The 20,196-nt window shown below is 40.1% G+C and overlaps 3 protein-coding genes across 3 annotated transcripts; 2 read left to right on the top strand and 1 right to left on the bottom strand.

Annotated features, from left to right (window-relative positions):
* The first annotated feature begins 676 nt into the window (after positions 1–676).
* Positions 677–1,687, top strand: LOC103056097 (olfactory receptor 6B1-like). The gene has a single exon (XM_007438515.1). It carries the CDS (start codon positions 677–679, stop codon positions 1,685–1,687), a length of 1,011 nt encoding a protein of 336 aa, XP_007438577.1.
* Positions 1,688–9,106: 7,419 nt separating this feature from the next.
* Positions 9,107–10,057, top strand: LOC103061046 (olfactory receptor 6F1-like). The gene has a single exon (XM_007434971.1). The coding sequence runs from the start codon at positions 9,107–9,109 to the stop codon at positions 10,055–10,057; it is 951 nt and encodes a 316-aa protein (XP_007435033.1).
* Positions 10,058–13,980: 3,923 nt separating this feature from the next.
* On the bottom strand, positions 13,981–16,804 carry LOC148215628 (olfactory receptor 5AP2-like). Its single transcript, XM_088143107.1, has 2 exons — positions 16,799–16,804; positions 13,981–14,901 (listed from the first exon to the last, which is right to left on the bottom strand). Exons 1-2 carry the CDS (start codon positions 16,802–16,804, stop codon positions 13,981–13,983), a joined length of 927 nt encoding a protein of 308 aa, XP_087999233.1.
* Between the last annotated feature and the right edge of the window lie 3,392 nt (positions 16,805–20,196).

Raw genomic sequence — 20,196 nt, 5'->3', positions numbered from 1 at the left:
AAAACAGGACAATTGTCCTCATAACCTCTTTGTGAGCTTTCTAGATATTTCTGTTCATCCACTGTATTGGTTTAGCTAGAGCTCTTGACTGATTTAGCTGGTCTCTTCTTATGATTTTTCTTCTTGTTCATCTCATGCTTTCAGAGGAATAAAAAAATCTCTCTCTCTTAAAAAGTATGATACATTTCAGTGCATAACTATATCTCTGTAACTGCAGATCATATGATAAATTGGTGAAGAGTATTTTTTTTTTTAAATTCCAAAAAGACATCTGCAGGGCTGGGTGGCAGGTCAAGGTTGCACATCCATGAATGCATTGGCTGGGTTCAGATATCATACTAAATGATGATCTGTTTCTCAGTGATTACTGAATAGACCACAATTGTCTGAGTTATCACAACAAAGATATAAACCATGGTTAACAAAGGGCAACATGCTTTGCCAAATTTTTATGAGTTATCATGGTATGTGATAGGCCATAGACTTAAATTTTACATCTAGCAATACTTTCTGCTGACAACAATTTAAAATATATTAATATTCTTTAATCTAATTCTATCTACAAATGTACATACAGATGGTGTTGTGATGCTAGGGTATAAGTATTCATAAACATATCATTGAACTGTAAATGCTTGTTTGCCTTCTCTTCTACAGCAATACCATATTATTCAGAATGCAAAGAGAGAACAGAACACATGCATTTATCTTGGTTGGTTTTCCTGGAAGCCTTGGATTACAGGTTTCTCTCTTTATTATTTTCTTGATTATATATTCACTGACAATCACAGAGAACATTGTGATCATTCTACTCATCAGGGTGAATATCAATCTCCATAAGCCTATGTATCTGTTTTTATGCAATCTTTCTTTCCTGGAGATCTGGTATGTCTCTGTCACAATCCCCAAGATGCTTGCTGGTTTTGTGATGGAGAAGAAGGATATTTCCTTTATTGGTTGCATGGCTCAGCTCTACTTCTTCCTAGCTCTGGCATGCACAGAGTGTGTCCTTCTAGCTGTTATGGCCTATGACCGCTACGTGGCCATTTGCAACCCACTGCGCTATCCAGCCATTATGAGCCAAGAGCTCTGCATTCGCTTAGCAGCTGGTTCCTGGATGAGCGGCTTTTTCATAGCCATGGGGAAAGTCTATTTTATTTCACGCCTGAGCTACTGTGGACCAAATGTTATCAATCATTTCTTCTGTGATGTATCCCCTCTTCTCAATCTGGCCTGCACTGACATGTCATTGGCTGAACTCATGGACTTTCTACTAGCTTTGCTCATTCTCCTTGTTCCACTCTCTGTAACAATTGCTTCCTATTTTTGTATCATTTCCACAGTCCTCCACATCCCTTCAGCCAAAGGGAAGCAGAAAGCCTTTTCCACATGTGCCTCACATCTTTTGGTAGTCACTATTTTCTACTGTGCTTCCCTTTTCATCTATGCACGTCCAAGGGCCCTTACATCTGTTGACTCCAACAAGCTGATATCTGCTGTTTATACTATTCTAACACCACTTCTCAATCCAATCATCTACTGCCTGAGAAATCAGGAATTCAAAGATGCCCTCAGCAAAACTATTCCTGGGACTTCTAGGACCTTAATCAAAGGGGTTACTATACATCCTGCTTGCCCTGGCATAAAGACATCCCACAAACCATTTGTTGAGAATATGTACCCGTGATTTCATCCTCAAACCACTCCTCATCTATTGCAAGGTAGCCTCCACAGGTCTTTTCTTGTTCTGTGTCAAAAGTAGTGTTTTCTGGCTTCTACAAGCACAAGCAATGCTATATCGTCTCTCTGTAATATTTCATTTTGTTGTAGGTAATTTCTCCAATGACATACCAAACACTCAGTGAGGTTATTTTTAGATAGAAGTTTATCAGTCTCTCAGACATCTAGTACATGAGTAGATAAGATTACCATTCTTCCTGTCACTTAGGTTTTCAGAAGATGATAGACCTGTATTCAGAAATAAGCCAAATAGCAGGTTGGTTGGTCAGTTAGTTAGTTATGTATTTATTGGGTACTGGGGAGAAGCATCTCTTTGCTGAAAACTGTCACTCAGACAACTTGAAAGGTGGCTGAAGTCTTTGTCCCAGGCACCTGTCCATGCAAACCCATGCCTGCCCTGTCCTGAAGAGCAATTGGTGGTACTTTTTTCTCAACAACAGTTGACACTGCATGGATGGGGAAATAAAGCTGTGGATTGTTGCCGTGGTGTCAGGAAAAGGGAGAATTTTTCCCAGTATTTCTGAGTGCATGTATTATGCTGACTAAGGATTATATAGGCCCTCTGGAGGGCGCCATCTTGAACAACCATTAACTGGTTAACAAAATATGAAAATATGGATCCGCCAACTAGGAAACATCTATATGGACAAAATGTATACAATGAGAAAGTTTTATATCCATTTTTATCCTGCTAATTATTAATTACATTGTTATTTCCAATTATAGAATTCATGGAGGAAAACAGCCAAGATAAGGGATAATTCAGCTTCCCTTTCCACTGACACATACATATACATCATATGGATTGCAGGGACATAATAGCAATGCAACCCTGGGTCAAACAGTTCAGTCCATTTATGAGGGTGGTGGAATTAAAAGCAAAATAGATGTGTTAAACACATCTTCCTTCCTTCCTTCCTTCCTTCCTTCCTTCCTTCCTTCCTTCCTTCCTTCCTTCCTTCCTTCCTTCCTTCCTTCCTTCCTTCCTTCCTTCCTTCCTTTCTTTCTTTCTTTCTTTCTTTCTTTCTTTCTTTCTTTCTTTCTTTCTTTCTTTCTTTCTTTCATCAATCTGTTCAATAGTGTTCTTCCATAGGTCCCTGTAGTTTTCTTGGCAAGATTTCAGAAGTGGTTTGCCATTGCTTCCTTCCTAGTGCTGAGAGAAAGTGACTGGTCCAAGGTCACCCAGCTGGAACTAGAACTCATGGTCTCACGGTTTCTAGCCTGATGCCTTAACCACTACAACTAAACTGGCTCTCACATCTACTTTAGCCTTTATATAAAGAAAACGAAAAATAGAGCCGCAAATAAGAATTTGATAGTATGATTTCTGTTGGATCTGGCCACAAAAATGACCCAGATGTTGTGAGTTGGTCATATGATATTATTCACAGGATGAGTAGCACCTCTCTGTGTGAAGTAGTTCTACAAATTAAAGAAAATGACTTTTGCCTGTTAGTCCATTGACTTAAAAGTGATTAGGTAGCTATGTTTCCCACCCCATATTTCTGTAATGGACTTTTAGACTCCCAGGAAAATTGCCTTGGGAACCCTCAAACCTATGGTGAACTGCCCACTCAAGGCTGAGAACGTCATGTCTAAAATGATAACCATCTCTGTGGAAAATGGGCAGCATATAAATTTAATAAATAAAGAACCATATAGCAGTCTTAGAACATCATGAGCCCAGCATACACTGAATAACATGCTGTACTCTTCTACTCTTAATCTGATTTGTTTGTTTGTTTGCTTGCTTGTTTTTGTTTTCTTTCTTTCTTTCTTTCTTTCTTTCTTTCTTTCTTTCTTTCTTTCTTTCTTTCTTTCTTTCTTTCTTTCTTTCTTTTGGTGACAGGGTAGAGTACATTGGCTGTTCATGGAGTGAGAGCCTCCCTATTTTCATGAACAGATAATTTCTTGAGAAGATGTTGACTGTTTGTTGCTGACTTCCCTTGCATGGTCTATCATTAGAAAACTATTGGATCTAAGGGATTCTTAAATACTCTGTGGGAGTTTTTCAGATGCAGTGACTGACAGTCCTATTGACAACCTAGTCTTACTGAAGAATAATAAGATGAGAAGAGTTATCCAGTCACTAGGAGTCAAGTCTGCTCAGCAGCTGCTTCCCGAATAATGTTTTCATAGCTATGGACAAGGTCTTCTTCATCTCATGCCTGAGTTACTGTGGACTAAAGATTATCATTGTAGGATGTCCAGAGATATTTAGGAGTGGGAAGCACATAAATTAGAAAATAAATATTTAATAACTTTCCACTTCTCAGTCTATATTGCACGGATATGTTATTAGCAAAGCTCATTGTTTCCTTCTTGTCTTATTCATTCTCATTAATTTTACTCTCTAAGACAACTATCATTTATAGCTACATCAGGTCCACATAAATACCTTCATTCAAAGCCAGTGGCATACCTAGTGTATTTGACACTTGGATTGGATCAGGGAGCTAAGCAGCAGCCACAGGATCCAGGCTGGCCCCCATGATACCACTGACAGCCTGCCCTGGACCATCTTTGTCACTGTGCAGTGCCACTGACCACCAAATAACTGACTGATATGTTGGCAGCAACAACCCAAATCCACACTTGCTGGTGACCTTCCAGATAGTCTCTTTAGACAATCCACCCTCTTACTGCCTGCACCCAGGGCAGACCGTTCCCACTGCCCTGCCACTGGTATACCTTCAAAGCACAGGGACATTTTCCACCTTGTGGTGATCATAAGGTGGTAATCACTTTGTGGCTTCACCTTATGGTAATTACAGAATCACACATTCTGCCAAGGACTTTCTCCTTCTTTAACTCCAATAAACTAATATCCATTGATTATATAACTTAATTATGATGTTTCATGCTAATGTGTAATTCAATCATGGGCATTATGACATCACAATGCATGTGTTTTCTTTTGTGGGCATGCAACCCAGTAAACCTTCCTGGGGATAGAATGTGGTCCTAAGACCAGAAAAGGGTTCACACCATGCCTATACAGAATAGACTGTGTGAGAAGGTCATGACATACCCCATTAAGGCACAGAGACAACACCGTTTATTTCACTGAAATGCCTTCTGCCACCTTTAAGTCTCCATTAGCAGGAAGTGGCTTCTGAGTATTCATTGTGCATGCACACAAATCTCTTCTAGTTATTGGAGCAGTGACAGGAGGTGAATTAAAGCAATATGATGATTTAATGTAACTTTTAGGGGAGTTGCACATTGCTTCCTAAACACCTCCAATGGAATACCTCATATGAAGTGTCAGTATGAAGGATTCTATGAAAGCTGCTTAGTTTAGAATCCTAGATTAATTAAAGCTATCGTAATCTAACAAATAAACAAACAGAAAAGCAGCCACCCTGTTTTATCTACAGTTTTTGATATGCCCAAATGTATTTCCCCTCTGAATGCTCTTTTTTTCTTGTATGATTTACGTAATTTGTAATTATTTTTCTTCATGAATACTTATTTGCCTAGAGAACTGAGGAGCAAATTTGGAGATCCGTGGGTATCTGTGCCTAATCATACTGCTGTTCCAAATAATTAAGCATTTATTGTGACAACATAATGCAAGCTGTACCCTTTAGCATTGCATTGTGACATTCCCTTCAAACATGTAAGAGGTATACTTTGCAATTTGATATTGCAACACATTTCTTTACTTGCCCCTCCATATCCCCTTTATCCCCGTTATCCCCCATCCCCCATTACATCCAGTCAGGCTTGTATATTTGTTTCAGAAGGACAATTCAAGTTCTTTCTGTCAAACTGAACCTGGATACATTTCTTTGCTATCCCTTGCTTAACCAAATTACGAGGTTTGTCACAAAACATCATGGTGTATAAATCAGAACTGTCACTTAACCTAAATTCAAATGATAAAACAAAGGTATGAATTATCCCAGGGTTTTTATGTTTTTTGCTTACTATAATAGAGCTTTTTAAAATATATATATTTAAGGCTAATTGCTTTAGAAAAATGAACTGAGCAATCAGATAAGGGAACTGATTTGCTCCTGAAGGGATATTAGACACCACTGGATTATTGATCTCTCCCTAATTCCACTCCAAATTTTGTGGTGATGTTTTTCATGGCCCTTAAGAAAACAGGAATTAAGAGTACACATTATAATTACAAATGTAATTGATTGCTGGTGAACATATCCCAAAGGTTATTGCTCAGAGATAAGGATTTCGTCTCTTGTGTGTGAAAAGACACTTCAAATAGTAACATCGACATTGGTCTATTTTCTGTGACTCTGAGACACATTGTGCTTGATGGTTTAATGTGGAGTGAGGTGGGGTCAGAAAATATGTGGGAAATTTTAAGTATGAAGAAGAGATGGGAAAGATTTCTTATTTGATTTATAAAGAATTTAAAAATCAAGATTTCACTGAAATTAAGCTACATTAACTCATTTTCATATAACTTCACTTTACCTAGAATGTATTCATAAACCTGAGCAATTAGCATTTTGTGTGCATCCTGAGGCTATCTTTATTAAGGTAAATGTTTTATTGATAATTTGATAATGGGTTGATATAAATTCATAGTTAATCATTCTATCTCTAATCTATCCAGTGTTTGAAGTTTTGCATATATTTTGAGTTTGATTATTTATATCAGTCCATCTATATTTAGGGATGTTGACAGAGGTTTACAAATGTATACATGGAGTGATCATAGATGGAGAAAGCAGAACACACAATTAATTTATAAAAACCATAACCAAATTTTTTAAGAATTTCATCTGTTATTAAACAATGAAATTACTGTAGATAAGTTAAATAGTTTATATCTATTGGTAGCCATCAGTTCTGATCTAAATATTACAGTTTTACAGGTGTTTTTTTGCAATTCAGTGAGACTTTTTTCTTAGAGGAAGTGAAATATTGCCCTGCTATTTCATAAACTTCAATACTGACATGATCGGTCCAACTCAAAGATGAGGGTATACAAAAAGTTCTAAATTTGAAAAGGCTTTGAATGTTTTAAGCCTTGTTTCTGTTGTTTCAAGTCTTCTGCCAAAAGAAAAATGCAAGCTACAATCAATTTTTATACTCATTTTTTTATCGTAGGGGTAGAGAAGCAGGTTGGGTAAGAGTTCATACTGAGTTTAAAAGAATAATTTTAAACAAGCTTTAAATTTTCTTTGCAAATAATGAACCATCTATTAAGTACTTTCCCCCTGACTGCTGCCAGTCTGCTATGGGAATAAAAATTAGGCTGATAGCCAATTTTTTAATGGATTGGATGGTACAAAGATGATGCATCATCAACATTATTTGTGGTCCAGTGAAAAAAAAATATGAGGGAATAAGGGTTTCTATTTCCATTGTTGCCTGTGATGGAGCATTGAAATGATTTAATGAAAAGGATGGACAATCTTTGTCATGGGTCAATGAGCAGAATTGCTGCTTCCCAATATAATATCTTCTTACTTCCTTCTCTCTCTCTCTGTCTCTCTGTCTCTCTCTCTCTTCTGCACACAGGACTTCCTCTCTTTAGGCTAGCAGAGGGATATTCTCTATAGAATCCTGTCAGTCACATTCTAAATGCTCTCAGCAGTAATAGAGTTAATGAAAATCATTGAAACCACAGGGTAAAGCACTTAAACAAAATGATTGGATACATTGGTTTCACTTCTGGCAAAATACCTTTTAAAAATATTTGTGAAAATGCATATGAAGATATCTTCTTGCTTATGAACAGATAATTTAGAATTAAGATCTTAGTGTTAAGTTTCCATATTGTCATCCAGTGTTGTATCCAGTGGAATATAATTTAAATTTTCTGCCTGCCTGCCTGCCTGCCTGCCTGCCTGCCTGCCTGCCTGCCTGCCTGCCTGCCTGCCTGCCTACCTACCTACCTACCTACCTACCTATCTATCTATCTATCTATCTATCTATCTATCTATCTATCTATCTATCTATCTATCTATCTATCTATCTATCTTCCATTTTAGTTTTACATCTTAAGCTTTTATTAGGTCATTAATATGCTGTTTTGAAGTTGAAATAATGGAAGCCCCAGTTATTAAAACCTCAGACATTCTTACATGATCATGGAAGAAACCTCAAATATTTCATCTTTAGAGGTATTATTTTTCTGCCCAAACCATTACTATAAAGGCTTAAATTCCTCCCAACTAATACAAATATCTGATCATTTAGTTCCCAGACTGCTAATCTGAAGTATTATACCCATTTATCTACAACATCAAGCACGAGTGAAATCAATGTCTTTTATTTCTATTCCGGAAGAAAAGGAAAGGGAGGGAGGGATGGAAACTGCATTTTGAGGAATAGATAAGTGAGCAAGGTTTTTTGTTACATTTTCCTGTATGCAGCTTCCCCCAAATGGCGTAATTCCTTATACCTGGACACGTTTCTATATTCGCACCCGAAAAGGGGAAGGAATGGGTCAAACAGGCTTAATAGACAACTATTTCACCTACAATCTTACCGGCATTTTAACACTATGCAATGAAATATTAACCCTGCTATCTTTTCTCTATGCCAGCACTGTACGAGAAATTAAGAGCTAAAATCTCAAGTTTGTGCTCAGCATAAAAACCAAGAGAACAGGGAAACCCTTGAGTGTTCTTGAACTGTGACTATCATGCTCTTATTAGCAATGTTGCACGACTGTGCTCCTCATGACCTTGTAAAACGTGAAAAGCAGATGGGTATTTGTTCCTTGACAGTTAGGACACATAGCAATAAGTTCTGATTAGCTGTGATTCTTCAGTGTTTATCTGCAAGATTTAGGTATGTCCACCTTTTATGGGCTGGATATAGATAGGTTACTAAACTCTTGGTCCATGGATATTAATGTGAAAGGTTATCATGTCTTAATACATGAAACCTAATGTGGAATCATGGGAAACATGGCCATGACACTTGTGCAGCTGCTGTATAAGGTAAGAAGTTGAATTCAGAATCAGTATCTTTTTGTTCTTCAGAGTTGCATAATCTTAATGCTTTTTTATGACATAATTTAATATCCCCCGATTCATACTTTTTAACAGGGAGTTTATCATTCATTCATTCATTCATTCATTCATTCATTCATTCATTCATTCATTTCTAATTCTACTGAGTGTGACTGAGATTGGATTCATAAGTGCACTTATCTGAGGGGTACTTGACCTGAACATAATGGAGCTCTTTTTATCTCAAAATGAACTTTTTTCAAATAATAATAATAATAGTAGTAGTAGTAGTAGTAGTAGTAGTAGTAGTAGTAATGAAATACTGAAGACTATGCAAATGTTGCCTCTCAAGCATGACTCAATGGCTCAAACTATTTGTCTTTTCCTTTTTTCCTCCCGCTTTGTTAAGAAGACAGGATGTTAACATGGAATCTGCCAACCAAAGTCTGGTAAAAGCATTTGTCATTTTGGGTTTTCCTGCTTCTCTAGAGGTCCGTATGTTGTTTTTTGCTCTGTTTTTGGCCACCTATGTCCTCACTGTCACTGCCAATGTTGTGATCATATCAGTCATTAAGATGAACCGTCCACTACAACGCCCCATGTATTATTTTCTTGGCAATTTCTCCTTCATGGAGATCTGGTATACGACCTCCACAGTACCCAAAATGCTGGAAAGTTTCCTGGTTGGTGGAAGTAGCATCAGCGTGGCAGGTTGTATTGTGCAGCTCTACCTCTTCTTCTCCCTGGGCTCTACTGAATGCTTCCTTCTGGCCACTATGGCTTATGACCGCTACCTGGCCATCTGCCATCCTCTTCATTATCCAACCTTTATGACTCTACATCTAACTATTTGGCTGGCGACAGCAGCCTGGGTCTGTGGATTCCTGGCTCCATTGCTTCCCATCCTCCTCATATCGCAGCTCTCCTTCTGTGGGCCTAAGGAGATCCATCATTTCTTTTGTGATGCTGGGCCTCTGCTGAGGAGATCATGCGGAAATGCCTTTCTCAGTTCTACACTGGTCTCTGTGTTGGCCTCCGTGGTCATCCTGAGCACGTGTCTGCTAACCATGGTTTCCTACATTTTTATCATTTCAACCATTCTCCACATCCCTTCAGCCACTGGGAGGCAGAAAGCCTTTTCCACCTGTGGATCACACCTTGCTGTGGTGGTGATTTATTATGCCACAGTGATCTTTATCTATGTACGGCCCATCTCTCCTTCTGTTTCGAATCTGGATACAGTGGCATCGGTCTTTTATGCTGTAGTGACTCCACTGCTTAATCCAATGATTTATAGTTTAAGGAACAAGGAGGTGAAGGATGCCCTTAAAAGGTTGGTGAGAAAGAATAAGGTGCTAAGGATATTGGATCATTGATCATGGATTCTGGGTAAAAGAGCGTTACAAGTAGTCCTCATTTAGGGACCACCATTGGGAGTGGCAACTCAGTAATTAAGCAAAGTGGTCGCTACGTGGGGAATCATGCAATTGTGACTGGGCTGATGAATTTATTTCAGCTTTCATTTTCCTTGGTCCCTTTGGAATGCCCACCCCTGTGCTGGAATAATTAGCAAGAAGGGAAGTAATGTTCCTATCTACATTCAGTGGAGGGGAAGGGATTACAAGAGAGTAAACAGAAACACAATGGGGAATACACATAGAAAGGAATGCCACGAACGTGCTGAGCAAGCAGCTGGTATATTCCCCATTGTGTGTCTGCTTACTCTCTTGTAATCCCTTCCTCTCCAATCTCTCCGTTTTGTGGGGGAGGGGAGGAAAAAAATAGGTTGTCTTTTGGACAAGACAATAGCATGACTGATCACGTGACTGAGGGATGCAATGAAGGTCATAAATGTGTGCCTTGGTCAAATTTTAATGGTCACTGCACAAGGCAGTCAGTAAGCAAAGTCTACCTGTTTACAACTGAGGGGAAAAAAATGCTATTTGATTTCAATGTGCCAAAATTCTCTTTTCCTTAACCCTTCCATCTCAAGCTTTGTTTTATTTTAATTCCCTTGGTCCAGAGCAGTCTTCCCTAACTACTATTTCTAGTATCCTTGTCATACTGTTTGGGCTACTGTCCTAGTTCAGACACCTCTGATGGGCCACCAGTTCTCCCAAATGATATTCCCAAGAACTTTTGGGAATGAGAAACTTTCGCAGAATGATCTAGGACTAACATGAATTTTTAGACTAGATTAACCATATACATTTTTAAAGTTAATGAATATTTAAGCTCTCAATCTCCTAGGAATTATCAAAAATATTTCCATTACAAACAGTTTCTTGAACAAATAATTTTTGTTTTCTTGTGGTTTATTGTCCATGTTTTATTAAAGGGGGAAAAAACAAAGAAACATTTATCTAAAGGTGAGAGCCCAGAGGCTGATTATCTTAGTTTCTTGCTAGCTGACCAGGTGGCAGCGATTTCAGGCAATGTAGCCTGGTTTGGAGTTTGATCTATGATGAAATGTAAACACCTGCTGCAAGTGAAGTGCTGCCATGTCTTAACTAGGCTTCCAAAACTCAATATATTTTGTCCTCCTTTGCCCCCCTTTCCTTCTCCCCCCCCTTTTGCCCCCCCCCTTCTCATTTTAAATATATACCTATACTCTATGTTTTATTTTGCTATTTCTTGGCTGGGACATAATGGTCTTAAATCCAACAAACCCTAGCAGGCCTTCAGCGTGACTTAATATAAGTTAACGTAGCTTTACATTCTCGTAGTGTTTTATAAATTCTAGTATTACTTAGGTTCCTTTATACTTATTTGCCTCAGTTTATACTATTTAGGTTATTTATTATAAAATTAGTTATAATTTTACAGGATTCTTTTGCATTTTAATACCTGTACTTTGCAATTTTCCCTTAATAATCTCATCTTTACCTTATTTTATTCTCTCAATACAACTATTTGTATTTCTCTTTTAGCATAATTGTTATCTTATTAGTTACATGCTGGGCTATGAGTGAAATAAAAATTGATTGACTGGTTGATTATTTAAAGGTTTTACAATACCTCTGTGGATTCTCCTTATATTGTTAATAAAAATTTATCAAAATATTTGTTCTGCAGCAGTAATGATTCAATGGCTGTTCATTCCTTTCTTAATTGTTCCTCACTTCATCCACATTGTTTACAACAATCTGAACATTAGCATTTCACTGCAATCCAAAAACAAAGAAATGACATATGAAACATATAACCCTTAAGCAAATATGTAAGCTGTCACATCATCCAAAAGGACAATTCCCAGCTTCTGTTCTAGGAAAGCGACTGCCAATTGCTTTCCCTCCTGTGGGTGGGTTTCATGTCTATGTGAGGATGTGTACCCAAATGCAAACACACACACAAACACAAACACACACATATGCCTATATACACATATGTGTTTGTGGGTGCATGTGCATGTGTGCACATGGGCATATATAAAGATATATAAGCATACTTATATAAAGATATATATATAAAGATATATAAGCATACTTATATACACATATATAAACACACACACACACACACACACACACACATTATAATATACATATATGCAGGAACAACCATCAACTTCAAATTAAGAATCCCTTTCCATCCCACTACACTTTAAGAGCTTCAGTACCTCTGTTTACAGCAATGCTGAAATATAATAATGGCTATGATCTTTGTGTTATCTATAGAATGTTGCTGGTTTGAACTTCTTTTACTACTGGAGAAATTACAAAATTATTTATCACTGGACTTATTTTAAAAATTGCCAAGGGTAAGAAGTATCTACTGTAGCTCAGGAGTCAGGACCAAATAATAATAATAATAATAATAATAATAATAATAATAATAATAATAATAATAATGATGATGATGATGATGATGATGATGATGATGATGATAAACTAAAATCATCATCATCATCATTATCATCTCTGCTGCTTTTAAATCAATAACTCCTATATAATAGACGAAGGTGATAACCGCTGTGGCTGTTTTCAGCACTCCTGGTAAAGGAAAGCTCTACCTGAAATTCAAGATCAGGGCAATCTCTGGCTTGGCTGAGGCATCTGAAGCAACATCAGGAGGAAAGAGTACTTAATACCTCACCAGTAAAACACACATGGAGGTCATTTTAATAGTGAGTAGAGGTTGAATACAGGGTGACATTTTCTGTTTCTACCCTTCAATGATATTTGTTGGTCCATTCTGGAAATGAGGTAACAGTGTGGATAAGCATTTAGATATTCAAGATCAGCAGGTCCATGGAATATACAACAAACATAAAGGTCGTGACACATAAAAAAGTGATTATATGGCTGAACTTTGAATGTATGTAACTGTAGTTGAACCAAATCAGAAGAATCACTTCCATCCAAAACATTTCCTTTTCATAATTTTAAATTTTCTGAAGAACGGATTCCATGGGACATATATTTATATCCCAGCTGCGATATATGTCAAAATGATTGGGTTGGATTACATGTACTCATGGGTAGAAAAAGTCCATTAAAATAATGTTAGCTCTGGCTAAGTTAAGTCTTCTTTTCCTTTCAAAGAGTCTAACCTAATAACCTCACATCAGATCCAGCTCTTAATCATGCATTGCAGTAATGGTCTTAAGCACTCATTGTCTGCTGAGATATATATTAAAAAAAAAAAAAAGTTCAAATATGAAATGCACACATGCACTCACAAATGTTCTGTCTGAGTAGATTAATCTGTTACTTTTACTTTTGTCCACACTTTAAAAGAAATATAAATAGTTTCTTCTTTTTATTTATGTATTTAAAAATTATATTTGCAAATCCCTATAGAAAGTAAGTGGAATAACGTAGCAGATTTCATATATTCACCCATAATCAACCAATAAAAAAACTCAATTATACCTTGGAAATGAAATTGAATCATACAGACAACTATAATAAGGGTTCCAAAAAAAGTGATCTTACATTTCTAATTGATGGAATAAAATTGAAAGTTAATTAGTTATTATCATTTTATTTCAAATGAATTGTGTTATAGTCTTTTAAAAGTACATTTCTTTCTTTTTCTAAATGTAGTGATGTCAGCAGCTCATGTTAATTAATCCAAAATGGCCACAAACATAGGATGACCCCACCTATATTTTGTCTCTTGCCCGTTTGCCCACTCCTAAAAGCATTTATGTATAGATCTGCTTTCCTTTCCAATCTTTTGTCTTACACCTCAGATAATCTCTCACCATTGCCACTATTAGCATTGGATCAACGGATTTGTAGAAAACATATTCAGAGAGACTCAGGCTGAGAAACTGAGATATAGAGTCAGAAACCTAGGAGTACACCTGGAGTAATTTTCTCAAAGCCTCCTTCACTTCCTTGTTCCTCAAACTATAAATGAGGGGATTGACCACAGGAGTGAGGATGGTATAGAATACAGAGAAGAGTTTGGATGAATTTCTCATTAGCGAGCCATCTGGCAGGAGGTAAACAATCATTAACGATCCATAGAAAATGGTAACAACAATTAGATGGGAAGAACAAGTGGAAAATGCCTTCTGCCTCCCAAAAGTGGAAGGGATTCTCAAAATGGCCAATATGATGAAAATGTAAGATGTCATGGTCAAGATAAATAAAGGAAAGGTAAATAGAGAAGAATGTATAAAGACTACTTCAATAAACAGTGAAATATCACCACAAGCTAGCTTACTCAGAGGTACAAAATCACAATAAAAATGGTCAATTTCATTGAAGCCACAGTATGTTAATTGTGCCATCCATGTGACCACTATTGAGATAGAAAAACAGCCACCTACCCAAGACCCAGTTGCTAAAGAGATACAGACCTTATTATTCATGTAGAAGTGATATTGCAATGGCTTGCAAATGGCTAAATATCTATCATAAGACATCACAGATAGGAGACATGTTTCTGTAGTCAACAGGAACCCAAATAAATATAACTGCATAAAACAACCAGAGAATGTTATGCTTCTATTCCCAGTTACAAAGCTGGACAGCATTCTGGGCAGAATGGTTGAGGCATAGCAAATCTCCAGACAGGATAAGTTCCCCAGGAAGAAATACATGGGGGTATGAAGACACCTATCAGTTGCAAACAAAGTAACAAGGAGAAGATTCCCAGACATAGTCATCATGTAAATGATAAAAAATAATAAGAAAAATAAAATCTGCAGTTCAGGCTGATCTCCAAATCCCAACAAGATGAAGTCCGTGATTCCTGTTTCATTTACCTAATGGAAAAAATATGCATACATACAGACAGACATACAGACATGCATGCAGACATACATGAAAATGCAAGTTGTTATTGATGCTTGAGGACGATGACATTTTTGAAGACATAGCATCAATAGTATTATTATTTGTTTAAAATATAAGGCCTTCCTATTTATTGTTTCATACAGAAATCTTGTTACATAAATCAGAGAATTTCCAAGCTAAAAAAATCCAGGAATGATAAACACCTGTAACTATTGCATTACTTCATGCAGGAACTTCTAAAACTCTAAGAGGTAAGAACAATGTATTCATCTGAACACACTTCTGCTTGTTCAAGCACCACAGTGAACAAGCTTCCTTAAGATATTTTACTGGGCCTAAGCAGATGCACCTGACTTTATGTAATAACCTATGAATAGCAGTTGTTTCTTTGCCTTGAAAGACAGAAATGGAGAGCCTATGCATGCATGATTGAATGTAACTCCAATTCCTCTTTCAAGGATTTAATTCTGAGTAAATACGCCTGAGATTGGGCCATGCTTTGAACATCTCCCCGTTTAATTTTTTTGTAAAATGAATAATTATACAAGAAAGCTCTTTCAATTTTTCTTGAACATGACTGGAATCCAGACCTCTGCATCTAGTTCAACTGTTAATTATTTTCCCTTGTAGGAGGAAGAGTTTAGTCTGTGGTGGCAAAAAATAGGAGTCTGGCAGCACCTTTTCTGGCCATCAGATCTTCTTAAAAGGCATCATCTTTTGTGACCTGCAGTAGGTTAGTTATGCAGATACAGGTTATATATGAGAAAGGGTAGAAGTATCTTATCTGTTAACAACTGTAATGTGCTCAAAACCCATTGTGTTTATTGAGACCTTCTGAGATTGCTTGAAACTTTTTAATGCATGTTCAATAATTTTTCACTCGATGCTGCTGTTAAAGTGCCACTAAATGATCACTTCACGGTCTACTGTGAAGTATCCTGGGAGGCTGGAAAGCTCTGATACGAATTTGTCCTTGTTTTGAGCCCTTGTGTCAAACTTCTGTCCTTTAAGTATTTTGCAAAAGGTTTGTCCTGTTTTTCCTATGTAGAATCCAGAGGGGCATTGTGGCTGTTTTCCCTCCTTTCCCTCCCTTTCCCACCACTTCACCCCAGTTTAGATCTGACATCTGTCCACTCCATGCATCTTAATGAAATGGGTTAGTTGGAAAAGGTGCTATCAGACTCCTGGTCATTTTCCCCACTGCACATTGAACATGCCTGCATTTGAAAATTATTTGAAAAGACTGTTTGAGAAGAAACAATTGAGAAAATCTGACAGAAAATCTGATACAAACAACATCCCGCTACTGATACCTGAAAAGGATGGATAAGTGTTAGGCGAAATTGATATAACCATTGCAATAAGTACTGTGGTCATATTTTTGAGCTAAGCCTCTGAATTCTTACCAAATCCATTGAGAAGATAGTTCAGTATGCATCTGAGCAACGTGCCTACTTTGTTCCCCAGGAAACCTAAATTGCTCATAACTGCTTGCTTTTATTTTCTGCAAAGGAGGAACTTAGGCTCACGAGGCAATATTCTTGTGGGGATACTTTTAATATGATACAGGGAATTATTTGCACACTTACTTGTTCAAGATTTCCATATCCTTCAATATTTCCATATCCTTTTTATTGGGAAAATTTGCTAAGAGTGGAAGAATGCCACCGAGGAAAATGACATTTTGAAAAGAATTTTTAGAGCCTCCTCTCTCTCTCCCCCAATCCCTGCCTTTCTTTCTTCTTTAAATACGAGATCTTGTCTCTATGCAATCACAGAACTGCTATGAAATAATGATTTTTAATTCATTTAAAAATAAAATAAAGCAGGCCGTTGGAAAGCAGGAATAAATAGGGATTTACAAACCTCCATTTTAGCTATTAAGGATATTAGATATTTTTATGTCCAATAGGAATTGTTGCTGTACACACACACATACATACACACTCAGTCAGAGTAAAGAGAAAATGCAAGAAAATAAATGATTCCTTAAATGTAATTATTTAGGAAGAGACTAGAGAGTGTTACAATATTATTACATTGAATTTATTTATTTATTTATTTATCTATTTATCTATCTATCTATCTATCTATCTATCTATCTATCTATCTATCTATTTATTTATTTATTTGGTACATTTTTTCAGAAAACTTTGGTACTGGGCAATATACAAATATAATTAATACAAAAATAATTATATATCAATGTCATCACAGCGATTTGAAGGTAATGTACAGTCATGAAAATAGATTATAGTAAATGAAACCACTATGAAAATTCAACACCACAATCAAAGGGCAACCCATAGTAAACTTCTGTTGCATAAAGCTTGGACTAAGGGATTTGGGTATATCTTCATACCCCATTTATTTTTCTACTTTCTACTTATTATCTTTGAAGTGTACTGATGTCATGAAACTTAGTGTGAGATTTGCCCCGTTCGACAGAGAAACTCTCGTGACACGTGTGGTTCACAAAGAAAGTTTACTCATGCGTAACGTAGTAGTCACAAGCAAAGCCAGGACTGGCTTGGTACAATTGCATCACTTGTTATATTCCCCCCTTCCCGCGCTTTTTCCCGCCTCGTGATCGCGTTGCAGCTGTGGACTATTGGGCCCCCCAATGTCCCCCTTGATCGTTCATGATGGCAGGGTCGGTCAGAGTCCATTGTCCTTGATTGCCAGTCCCCCTCCGGCTGGGTTGGTCCCTCCCTGCTACGTGCAGACCCGCGGGTTCTGTGCTGCGTTGCGATCTTGTTTCGCTGCCCTGCGGCCCCGTTCCTTGCTTGCTCGCGCCGTTATCAGTTCATAGTTAAAAGCTTCCGCTGTGGTTTTCCTGTTTAGCTGGCCGCAGGTGGCTTGTTAATTAGCAGCGCTTTCGGTTCCTCTTTTCCCCGCTAGCTACCGCCGGTGGATTCCGCGTGGTCTGGTTGCGAGCTTCCCTGCAGCCCCGTGCTTCCCTGAAGCCTCGTGCTGACCGAACCTGACATGCCGCCCCCCTGAAGACAACTCCCCCCCCCTCGATTCTATTTCGGCTTCCCGGGGTATTTACTGTAAAAGTCCCGCACTAGGTCCGGCGCCCTTATGTGGGTTTTACTCACCCATTCGCTGTGGGACTTGGGGAAATGTTTCCATTGCACTAGGACCTGGGTCTGCCCCTTGTGCCTCCAGGCGTCCAGTATCCAGTTGATTTCGAAGTGCTGCTCCCCCCCGACCATGATGGGTGGCGGTACTCCCTCCGCCTTGTGCCAGGCGTTCCCCGGCTGGTGCAACTTTAGCAGGCTGCAATGGAACACCGGGTGGATCTTCCCGAGGCTTTTCGGGAGCGTCAGCCTGACGGTCACCGGATTGATGACCTCCGTAATGGGGAACGGCCCCACAAACCTCGGGCTGAGTTTTTTCGATGCCTGGCGCGTCTTTAGGTTTTTGGTTGACAGATACACCTGGTCCCCCACTTTCCATTTCTCCTCGGGGAGCCTCTTGCGGTCCGCGTGCTTCTTGTAGTCGGCTTTGGCTCTTTGCAATGCCGCGTGCGCCGCTCGCCGGGTCTCGTCGATTTGGGCGAACCAGGCGTCCAGGGAGTTGATCTGGGATTCCGGCTGAGGCAGCTCCAGCATGGGGACGAAATCTCTCCCGGTGGCTACTTTGAACGGAGAGAACCCGGTACTCTTGTGGACGGCGTTGTTGTATGCCACCTCCGCGAATGGTAGTAGCTCCGCCCAATCGTCCTGTTGGTGCCCCACGTAGCAGCGCAGGTACTGTTCGAGCCCCCCGTTCAGGCGTTCCGTGGCTCCGTCCGTCTGCGGGTGCGCCGCGGAGGATAGGGCTTGTTTCATCCCCACCCGCTTCAGGAACTCCCGCCAGAACCGCGCGATGAAGTTGCCGCCCCGATCGCTGACGACCTGTCAAGGTGCGCCGTGGAGTCGGTAGACATGTTGCACGAACAGTCTCGCCAGCCCCTCGGCCGTGGGGACTCGCCGGCACGCTACAAAATGCGCTTGTTTGGAGAATAAGTCCGTGACCACCCAAATGGCGGTCTTCCCCTTACTCTCTGGGAGCTCCACTATGAAGTCCATGGCGACCTCTTGCCAAGGGCCGTCGGGTTCCGCTACCGACTGGAGTAGGCCTCTAGGTTTGCCTTTGGCCCCTTTCGCTGTCGCGCACACCGGGCAACCCCCCGAGTACGCCTCCACGTCCTTCCGGAGCGTGGGCCGCCAAAACTGCCGCCGGATTAAGTGGAGTGTCTTTACGAAGCCGTAATGCCCCGTGCTCCGGCTGTCGTGGGCTCTCTCCATGACCTCCCGTCGGCAACCCTCGGGCACGTACAGCTTTCCTTCGTGCCACCACAACCCCTCTTGGCCGGTTAGCGCCTCTCGGTTCTGCTTGAGCCAAGCGTCCCACTCCGCCGCCTCCGCGAACACTTGCCTTACTTCAGGCGCCGCGTCCCGTCGCTCCCCCTTGGTCTGGCTTCGGGTCACCGCCTTTGCAGCCAGCCTGCTGGCAGGGATGACGGAGTCCACGATCTCCTCCCGTAGGCTGGCGTGTTGGGGCATGCGAGACAGTCCATCTGCTAGGAAGTTGCGCTTCCCGGGGATGTGTTTCAGTGTGAACCTGAACCTCCCGAAGTATTGGGACCACCGTGCCTGTTTGGGGGATAGCTTACGCGGGATCTTCAGGGCCTCGAGGTTCTTATGGTCCGTCCACACCTCGAACGGTTCAGTTGCCCCCTCCAGTAGATGCCTCCACGTGGCCAGCGCCCACTTGACCGCGTACGCCTCTTTCTCCCACACCATCCACCTCCTCTCCGTCTCGGTGAATTTGCAGGAGGCGTAGGCGCACGGGTGGATGGCCCCCTCCGGGCTGGGTTGGAGCAGGACTGCCCCCGTTGCCACGTCTGATGCATCCACTTGGATTATAAACCGCCGGTCTGGGTCGGGATGGCGCAGGATCGGCTCCGCTGTGAACCGCCGTTTTAGTTCCTCAAACGCCCCCTGGCATTCTGCAGTCCACGCGAGTGCCATGCTGGGCTTGGGGGGTTTCCCAGTGCCCTTGGTTTTTAGCAGGTCGGTTAGGGGAAGGGCGATTTGGGCGAAGTTCGGGATAAACTGGCGATAGAAGTTCGCAAACCCTAGGAAGCTTTGGAGTTGCCTCCGGGTTCACGGCGCTTCCCAGCCCAGGACATCCCGTACTTTCGTACATCTCAATTCCCCGGCTGGATATTCGGTAGCCGAGGTAGTCTAGTTGCTCTCGATGGAACTCGCATT

Source organism: Python bivittatus, unplaced genomic scaffold, assembly GCF_059951505.1.
Source record: "Python bivittatus isolate LINGU-HERP-01145 unplaced genomic scaffold, Pbiv_v1 ctg000470_np1212, whole genome shotgun sequence".
Classification (NCBI taxonomy): Eukaryota; Metazoa; Chordata; class Lepidosauria; order Squamata; family Pythonidae; genus Python; species Python bivittatus.
This window is presented reverse-complemented; position numbering and strand designations above follow the sequence as displayed.

Bases quoted from the DNA above. Each gene is read 5' to 3' on its own strand.
- LOC103056097 (XM_007438515.1), top strand. From the start codon at position 677: ATGCAAAGAGAGAACAGAACACATGCATTTATCTTGGTTGGTTTTCCT.
- LOC103061046 (XM_007434971.1), top strand. From the start codon at position 9,107: ATGGAATCTGCCAACCAAAGTCTGGTAAAAGCATTTGTCATTTTGGGT.